At 38.4% G+C, this 10,222-nt stretch overlaps 1 protein-coding gene across 2 annotated transcripts; it reads right to left on the reverse strand.

Moving 5' to 3' along the window:
- Nucleotides 1-677: 677 nt before the first annotated feature.
- LOC134645517 (nectin-4-like) lies at nucleotides 678-8,653 on the reverse strand. 2 transcript variants are annotated; one of them, XM_063498980.1, is made up of 6 exons: nucleotides 8,362-8,653; nucleotides 4,723-5,064; nucleotides 4,305-4,532; nucleotides 3,358-3,451; nucleotides 2,093-2,247; nucleotides 678-1,521 (listed from the first exon to the last, which is right to left on the reverse strand). In XM_063498980.1, the coding sequence occupies exons 1-6, from the start codon at nucleotides 8,507-8,509 to the stop codon at nucleotides 1,409-1,411; spliced, it is 1,080 nt and encodes a 359-aa protein (XP_063355050.1). In that variant the 5' UTR covers nucleotides 8,510-8,653; the 3' UTR covers nucleotides 678-1,408. The 2 variants fall into 2 exon arrangements, with proteins under 2 accessions (XP_063355050.1, XP_063355049.1); XM_063498979.1 differs by having other exon boundaries at nucleotides 4,305-4,607.
- Between the last annotated feature and the right edge of the window lie 1,569 nt (nucleotides 8,654-10,222).

A 10,222-nucleotide genomic window follows, 5' to 3' on the forward strand; every position in this document is an offset into this window, starting at 1 on the left:
TTCAAAGCACTTGTTTAAAAGTGCTTACTGAGAAGAGGTTATTTCTACATTGATACGTTTGATCGCTTTCTGTGTAACCCACATACAAAGGAATTCACTAGTGCTGATGTAGCATGCTTATCGCCAGTATATCAGGGGCAATGTTGCTTACCTGTGCTTCTCCAACAGTTTCTCTTTTTATTTATTTCTGCTCAGGAGGCATTGAGTAACTTGGGAATCATTTGCGGTGTGTGAGTGATGTAGCTGGATAGTGTAGTGACAACACTACTCAACACCTGATCTATCAAATGCTGGGTTTGAATCTGCCTCAATTGTTAAGGCTCATGTCACGTGTTGAGGAACTAAGAATGCTGATGAGAAGCAGGCTACTGGAACAACGTATACATGGAAAGGCATTTTATCCAATGCATGTGGGAACTATTGGTGGACAGGACATTTTTCAATATTTTTCAGTGGGTAAGCAATGTCAATGCAACCTAATGCCTACCCAGTTGAATCGTCAGGTGAAGTGGAGGTAAACATTATTGTACTTGCTTCTTGCTGATAAGAAAGCCAAATTAAAGCTCCTGAATCCCTCAAAAATCAATAAAGAGAAGAAAGAAAAAGATTTACTTTTGAACTGCTCAGTTCTTTAGAGAAAACCAAACATGGTGCAATTCAAGTGCAAAACTCGTAATTTTAATTGAAGGCTTTGAACAAAACTACCGTAGTACATGAAGCTGAACTGTAACTGGAGAAACATAATCATAAAACAGACTGTTCGGTCTGAATACTTTATTGTATCCTTTGTAGGCAATGAGTCTCTTCTTGATCCTTTCCAAGCCCTTTAATCTCAGGCTTTTCACTTTCTTATTCTTGGCTCTTCCTGTTTTTAACTTTGTGTTCAGGATGTAAGATCCAGCCAAGTTGGAGTGACATCAGGGGACTGAGTCAGTCACTGCAGAATACTATGCCACCTTCAAAACCTCCTGGGCTTCTTTTTCAGTGTGTTTTGGATCATTGTCCATCTGTACTGTAAGGCACAGAATCACCTTTAATGTATTTGGCTGAAACTAAAGTATACAACACATATTTTCAAATCACAAATAAACATCAGAGACCCAGTACATGAGAATGAATTCATTGTTTTAAGAGGATGTTGTAATTTTCAGATTACGGGCTGTTCAAAAGGCTTCCGTAGTTTCCCCGACATCATTCTGGTTCAGGTCCAATCACATTTATGCCAGTCAAAATATAACCAGACAATGTTTATACTGTGTGTATATACAAGAAGAAATATTGTTGTCTGACCCCTTGCAATTGAGGGTTGGTCTATTTTTATTTACTAAAACTTCAAAAGCTATTTGTACATTGTGTACATATCCTTTAATATTAGGAGTACAGTGCTACATATTGAGTACATACAGGGTTATTGTTCTAAGCACTTTTGAAAACGTCCAGATTTATAAAAGAACCATGTAGCTCCAATGAAATTCATTGAAAGCAAAAGACCAAATGAGGCCCAAGCAGCAGAGCATGCTCCTGCAGAGACACAAGAAGGAAGAATATATTGAGAAGGAGATGATTAGTTGTTTTCTCTGTTTACTGGAATTTAGTTTTATATTTCACATTTAAATGAGTTGGACAGTATTCAAACACCACCTGACACCTGTATCCAACACATTGAAAAATGTTTTCCAACAGACAAGATCTGACATAGAAAACAATGTGAGACAAATTTGATATGAAAAGAACTTCAAGCTAAGACATGCTCTTAGCTTAAAGAACTGGTCGTATTACACTGGGTGGAGCATCACTCATCGATTCATTAACTTGTCTCTAGGGTAATCGAACCACTTCTTTAACATAACTATTCTCCAAGGAATTCTAACTTCTAGGGCATGATGTGAATACTTAAATATGGAGAGAAAATTATATGGAATAATTTTACTCATAGTCTAGATATTCAAGTCTCTGTTTATATCTTTCAATAGGAGAAAACAAGAAAACCAAACATCTAAATGACACAACATCCACAAAAGCTCAGATCTAAAAAAGAGAAACAAAAGATAAATTTGGACAAACTGTACAGCTAAATCCAAACTGATCTCACCTGATGCCACATGCACATAGAGCTGACCATGTTTTATTCCATATGAGTTAGCTGCTTCACACTCATAGAGGCCATTTAGACTAGCGGTCAGACTCAGCAGTTGTAGCTTTGCACCCTCTTCTTTGACAGCAGACTGCAGGAAAGACTGGCCAGATCTGGAAAAAAATGTGAATGAGGCTCAACAATAAATATACATAAAGTGAGTGAGTTGTGATTTGTGCCAAAAGTTAAATGAAAAGTTAAACAAATTTCAGTCTTTGTGATAGTATTTTTCTTTATTCACATAAAGACGATGGATACACAAGACATTATGTTAAAGGAGACAATACTTGGACTACAGCTTGAGCTGTGGGGGAAGTCTTTGTCTTTGGTGAAAAGCAGATAAAGAGCCATTCAGTAAACCCTATGAAGAGTGGGTTTTCATAGTGGGGTTATCAAGGCACAACCCAGAAACGAGGCAAATGGTGAGCGGGAATCCCTGGGGGCGAGGCTTTAACCCATGCGGCCCTATTAAGAATATCCTGAAGAAACAACATGTGCAGGTGTCCTAGGTGTTAGGTACAGTGTTTATCAGGGGCAGCCGAGGGAAAGATTTTTGATATTGTGGGTGTGTCTTGGTAGAGGAGATCTGCGGTGGTGCAAAGACAGGGTTTCTGGATAGTTTTAATCTTCCAAATATAGCAAAAGTCTGTTGATACATATCAAAAAACTTTTCTTCGCACCCAACTCTGCTATGGTACTTTAAATCTGATAGGACCACTAGCACAGTGTCATGGTCCTGAGTCTGTCAACTCAGTGTTTTGTGTTTCTTTATATTATTTCCTGTGCTTGTTTATCCTGTTATATCTTTTGTTGAGGCTTTGATTTCTCCCAGGTGTGTTCCCCTCCTGTTGCTCATCCCTTAATTGCTGCTATGTGTATTTAAACCCTGTGTGTTCTCCTGCCTGTTGCCGGTTTGTCTGCGTTATTTTCCTGCATCATTTCCCTCCGTCATCTGTGTTCGTTCCCTGCTTGGTTCTGCGTCCCCCTGCTTTGCCATTCAGGTCTGTGTTTTGTTAGCTTTCTCCAGTCTAGGTTCTGCTTAGTTTCTGCCCACTCCTTTGCCATTTCTGTTTGTATTCCTCCTCAATAAAAGCCCACTCTCTTCACGTATGCCTGCATCTTGGGTCCTTTAATAAATTCCACACGGCTCGCCCCGCTGACCGTGACACACAGTGTGCTTAAAAAACATGCCTTACGCAGTAAAAGAAATATTTATACTTTACCTGCTCCAGGTAAAGTTTGCATTTGGGTTGGCTTCTGTCACACACTCAAATGAGTCCTCTGAAATCACTGAAACGTTCACTTCTGTAGGAGAGACTGCAAAAAATAGAGCGAGAAATGTGTTAATCTTTGAACTGAGGAAATATTTATGCTATCAAAATAACATCTCACATATGTTTTAGTAAATTTTGGTTAGTTTAGATTTTGTTTTAAAGCCATTTTAGAAAACAGTTCTTTTCCTGCTTCATGGTTTTCATTGGCTCACTTACATACACTTAAAGCTTTAAGCTCTAAATTTGAGGTATATTGTCCTAAACAAGCATACTGTTGTGTTACTTATTTTATACTGTTGTTTAGGAGTCCAAAATAAACTCCCACAATAAAGCCCATTGCAGTGGAAACTGTTAAAGGGGTTTTATTATTATTTTTTCTCTGCATACAGACAACAAACAACTAAAATTACTGATCAAACAATATTTTTTCTATTTTAATATTCTTTAGTTACTATTTTATGTGACCGAGGTAAAATGTTACAGTCCCACTCAACATAGAGAAGTAAGGAGAAACGTGTCTCAATTTAATACTTAATGCTACTTGTTATAAAAAAGTGTGTGTCTGTTTTTGTTAAAAACACTCATGTAGGGTTTGTAAAAAGAACTGAAAGTATAGACATTACATTATTACATTATTTATAAACAAATGTATTTTATCATTAGATAATGAAACTATTTTTGTCTCATGGCTGTATGACTGGTACAGAGTAATTTGATACTGTGACAAGAGGTTTTTGCTCATTTCAGTTCAGTAGCATCACCTTGTGGTTTAATGTAAACGTGGGTGTGTCTGGCTGTGCACCTTGTTAAATAGCAAATTTAATAATTAAAATTATTAAATGGACAGCGACACAAAAGATGGCAAATAATAAACACTATTAACAGCTGATACTCACAATGGACCTGTATGGTGAAGGGCAGGGTTTCTTCTTTAGACAGGGAGTCACCACTGATGACACACTGGACCTGGTGACCGTTAATCTCTCTCATAGGTACGCCAAACAAAGAGCTGACTGTGGTAGTCGTACCGTTGTCATACTGGGTGGAGTTTGTCGTTGTCCTCACTTTGTCTGCCAAAGCACCAGTGAGCCACCTCACCTCTGGGGGAGGTCTCGAGCCAGCAGCTGTGCAGGTAGCAAATAAAACCTCTTCTGTGCCCAAAGTGGGAAAATTGTTCTTGACACTTGTGAAAGGAGGCACTAGGAGAGGTACAGCACTTAAATAAATCAACATGCAAGCAGGATGGTGAAAGTAACTCCTTCTCTATGTCACACACAAACACAAAGAGTATTTTAAATAAATGTTTTTTCATACCGAGCAAGTTTAGAGGTATCTCAGTCTTCTGATTTCCACTGGGAAACAGGGTGAAGATGCATGTGTATCTGCCTTCATCCTTCAGGGTAACATTGGATAACTGGAGTGTTCCATTTTTGTCATTAAAAATTCCGACATATTTAAATCTATCATCATGTCCATTGACAAACTGTAGTCTATTTCCAGGTTGGATGGTAATAAAATTGTCATTGCGAGGTTTTTCTCTTGTCCTCCTTTGCCAGGTAATCTGTGTCAGGTCATCATTGGTATCAGTGACATGACACGGTAAGGTGGCCGTACCTCCTTGAACCACTGTCACACTTCCACCAATCACCTGCAGAGCTATAAAGAGAATGAAACACTATAAAACTGAACTAGAAAAAGCAGAAACAGAGGACCCAAAAAGATTTACAGGTTTAAACACTAAAGTATAAGTTTACTTATGTCTGGCCTCCTCAAAAACTCTTGAGGGAGAGGCTGGAATTTCATTAGAAACTTGATGTATCGAATCTGTGTGATCCAGTGCATCTTAGATGGAGCTAAATGAAAATGCCACAGATCTTACACACCAAGTTGATTGTCTTATTTCACAGGTTTGGCACATTCTTCATAAAACAAAAATAAAAAATAAAGTCCACTTTGGACTTTCAGTCTTTGTGATAGTATTTGTAGGGATAAGTAAACTGATTATAGGCAGTTGAAAGTCATGGCTGTATTGCTAAAAACAGGACTAGCTGGATTATATTCTATGCTCCAGCTACTGACTTAACAAACACACCTTCAGCATGACTTGAATTTTCACAGCAGATTGAAAAAGAAGTGTCTAAAATTACTGTAACAGTTTGAGTTGTTGGCAATTGCCCTTTGCAGAGAAGGCAACACCCATGTTTTGATTTAATGGTCTCATTCCTTGCCTATGCATCATGATTCTAAATGCTGGGGTGTGCATTTTTGTTTAACCTTGCTGACAGACAAAGTAATGACTAAGTAGAGGATATGTAAAGGTGTCTTTGCTCGTTTCCCACATACTGTGTCTGGGAATGAAACAACGTGAAATTTGATCATCATCTTATAAACATTTCTTTAGCGCTATCCAAATTTAGCTGTGGCTCAAACTGGTATCTATAAGCATATTTAGAAACTCAACACTAATTTGGGAACTTATTACACAAAGGCAAAATCACAAATTTCACAAATATATGGACTATAGAAATCCCTAGCCCAGCAGGTTCACAGCACAAGTTACCATGGGGAATGACCCCAGTAAGAACTCAGTCACCTTTGTAGTACAGAAAATCAAGCACTAACCCCAGAGCTACCAGTATAAGCTGGAAAAAAAATTGCTATTATTTTAAAGATATTAATAAAAGTTTTTAGCAGTGCTCCAAGGTTAACCAGCCCCTTCTTATACTGTGGAAAGGTTGCGAATCATAAATCAGCCATGGATATTTTTTGTCATGACCACACTCTGAAAAGTAAAAAGCTATCAGAAAAATGTAGATATGTTTCCTGTTAGAAAAGGTAAATACATGGAACTGTCTGAGCCTCTCGAGTTTCATACAATAACTCCAAAAATGATAGCTAGTTCTATCACAAACCAACAGAAACGTAGCACAGTTGACTGGCACCAATTTTGTTTGATTTCATTAATGTGGGTGGGCTAGTTCCCACATAGCAGACAGGTCCTGCACTGGATCTGGTGTCAAGGTGGCACTGCTGGCTGACTTCTGGTATGATAAGTGGTAAGTCATCCAGATATGGGCCAGGCCTTGCGTAGATGGCACTGTTTATGTGATGGCATGCCACATTGGCCCGGTTATGGTTTGGTTTATGTGGCCCAGGCTCATAGAAAACAGGTCTGGCCCGGATCCGGCATCAAGCTGGCACTTCTGACTGACTGGTATCATGGCAGAGTGTATGTCAACCAGATGTGGGCCAGGTCTGGCAATGATGGCACTATTTATGTTCCTATTTTCCTATTTTAGTTAGAAAATGGCATCCAAGTGCCATTTTGCAATACTATACTGCTATGGTAGCCAACGTTTCAAATGCAGGTTTGACAGGTTTGTGAGTGTACGCTTTATCCAAAACCTAGTGAGGGTTTACGCATGTTTACCACCAGGTGGCTGTAGCGCAGGAGGTAGCGCAGGTCCCATACAGATGGGAAGGTTAGTGGTTCGATCCCTGACTCCTTCAGACTTCATATCAAGACTGTGAATGTAGTTAGGAAGCACTCTGCTTAGAGAAAGTGTGTGTGGATGTGTTGTATAGAGCACTTTGAGTACTCTGGGAGAGTAGAAAAGCACTATATAAAAATCAGTCCACTGTCTGAACAGAATTTTGTCATGTTACTTTTGCACTATTATGTTCCGGCACATGTTGTTATTACGTGGCTTGATTAAGGTACACATTAGGCTGACATCTGGGGCCAGAGCTGAAACTGTTCTGGGCCAGCAGTGTGTCTGCAACTGATGGTCTTTTGCTGGCCCATGTGTGGGCCACCTCTGGCAAACCAGATATGGGCCACCAAAGGGCCGTCATTCCTTGCGGCATGTGGGCCATGTGTAAGCACATTGTGTGGGCCAGATCCGGGCCATACCAGTTTTGCTATGTAGGTTGACCTTGGATGACCTCCAAAAACATTTAGAGGCACAAACAGCATTAATGTTTGACATCAATTTTGCTGGATTTGAAGAGGGTAGGGGGGCATGTTCACTCAGGTATGGTAAAGTGGCTCGTAATAAGCAAGCAAATAAGACAGACTGTTGTAGACCACTCTGTGTTTAGTCCGATTTTCTCTGACTGAATTTCATACTTCACGTTGCTGTAACTTCTTTTTTGTACAGTGTTCCCTCGTTCATCGCGGGAGTTACGTTCTTATAATAACCCGCGATAGGTGAAATCCGCGAAGTAGCCAATGTTATATTTTAAAATTATTATGGATGTTTTAATGTAAAACCCCTCACTACACACTTTAAACACTTTTCTCAGACAGGCATGAGCATTTTCACACTTTTCTCTCTTGTTTTAATACTCTCAAAGTTCAAACCTGCGTAGAAAATAAGTCCAGCATTATAGAATGAAACCAAAGGCAACCGCCGTGCCTTTGACGGTGCAAAACGTTTCGTCGACATTGTTGAAGTGATTGTTCCCCTTGCTAGATTAGACTACATTAGTGTCACCTGTAAGAGATGGGACAAAGAGGGGCACAGTAATAAAGGTGGGAGAAGGGAGAGGAGAGGTGTGCAGAATCAGCCCCAGAATCACAATCAGCGAAGATCAGAGCAAGTAGCTGTGTTAGTGGAGTGTCTCTGCCTGGGACACTAGAGCGTCGGAGCGTGGGGGTGCTGTCTGATATGCTGTTTGGTCTGTGAGGAGGGAAAACCCCTCTGTAAATTGCAGATAGCTTACTGAAGCCAGATTGAATTTTTATTAAGGATGTTTTATCAATTTGAATGATTTTATTCTAAATAAATGTTATAGTGTTTAAAAAGCATTTCACTGTTTGAATAATCCTTAGTTTTCGAACACCAGACCGGTTTAACAAAGGCAGCAGCACCCGTTTAAAAGATAAACTAACAAAGAAAACTCGAGTTTTATTACAACATATATATTGTGTGTGTGTGTGTGTGCACATACCGTCAGCATCTCTGCTCAGCAGGAGCGCAGCCAGGAGCACCAGACGACAGGGGATCATAGAAAATTTACTTAGTATGAAATTACTGACCAAGAAAACACAAAGAAAAGGCGCAGCTCCATCCATCCATCCGATCTTCTTTCTTGCCATTAGCTCATGGCTGCTCCCAGGGGAGAACTTTGGGGTTACGAGGAGCGATAATTACAATATAACACAAAAAGCACTCTGGCCATTTACGTAGTATACACGATTGGGAATCAGTTTCTCCTGCTTTAATAGTAGCAGACGGCGGGGTGAGACAGAAACTGCCAACATTCCTCTGGGATCAAAAGAGAGAGAAAAAAAAACCACACAGTAAGTCTTTGTTAGTGAACAGGTTTCTGCCTGTTACTGTGGCCAGGCTTCTTTCAAGTAGAGTTCACTAGTAATTTATTACCAATGCAAACGAATTCGAAATAGTACTATTTTGTTATTTTCTTTCTATGAACATTGTTACATTGTAACATGATAACAAGAAACAGCTTAGCCCTTTAAAAAGAAGGTTTAAAAAAGTCAGTTACTTTGGAATGACACCTTTGAAATAAAAGAAAAAGAAAAAAACCCTCACAAAGAACTTGCAAAGCTTCAAATAGCCATATTTATTTTTAAGGGAAGCTTTACCCCACCCTAGAGAAATAAACCACAAGTGGAGATATATATATATATATATATATATATAGATATATATAGATATAGATATGAATAAATAAAGAACAACAAAGAAGAATTGTTAGTTGGGTTAACTGGCCTGTTTCACCATTTCATCACCACTGTTTTAACAATAGCTCTTTGTTTCTTTTATCTTTTTTCTTCCTATTTTTAACGTTCATTGAGAAACTGCTCTGGGAGAATACCAAAAGAGGAGAGGGAGATGATTGAGAACAGGTCGTCCCTGTTTCTGTGTTTTTTTAATGCACCTGAAAATAGTTACTCCCTGCAACTTTTAAAACTTGCTCATTTTGTCTGAACTCACTCTCTATATCTTCTGTAATATTGACCGCCAACAATAATGAACATTGAATATTGTCGGTAAGTATCCATCTTAGACACACAAAGGCCTATGCTATTAAAAAAAATACACTTAACCAGATAGAACTAATCAAGCTATAGATTTAACACTATATTTACAATAAAGATAATAAACTATCACCATCTGCAGGGATAGACAATCATTCTGTACAATACGATAATTATAATTCTACAACTGTTTACAACTGTTTATAACTTGCATAGTTCATATTTCATATTCCTGTATAGCTTATATTTCATATTTCTGTATAGTTTTCATATTTATATCCTTGTTCAAAAGACAAGGATTGAATTGTCCCGGGCTAAAAAGAAAAAGAGCAGGGAAATGTCCCATGCTAAAACCAGTTTGATATTGAATGCAAAACATGCCATTTCTGATAAAACAACAGATAAAAAGTTTACATTGAAACATACATTTTAGAACAGTATATCATTTAGATGCATTCTATGCTGAGTGGATTTTAATTTTCCCCAATAAGTTTGAATGGTAATTTAACCAATAATTTCATCATGGATTTTTGTACCATGGAGCTAATTAGTACAAAAGGGTTGATTTTGATAACAAATGGCCAAAAAAGCCACCTTGCATTCAGACATTACTTGCAGACACAGAAAAACTGATGCCTGAAGAACTGGAACTACAGCTGGCAATATCTGCACAACAAACATAATGTGAAGGGATCTGAATTTATTTTTGCTAAAAAAAAATCACTGCAATCAAAACTTGTGACAAACTAAATTCATATAAACACAAGTTTTGAGAGCAATAAAATAAAAAAGATACAAAAAATTGAA

Source organism: Pelmatolapia mariae, linkage group LG16_19 (assembly GCF_036321145.2).
Source record: "Pelmatolapia mariae isolate MD_Pm_ZW linkage group LG16_19, Pm_UMD_F_2, whole genome shotgun sequence".
NCBI lineage: Eukaryota > Metazoa > Chordata > Actinopteri > Cichliformes > Cichlidae > Pelmatolapia > Pelmatolapia mariae.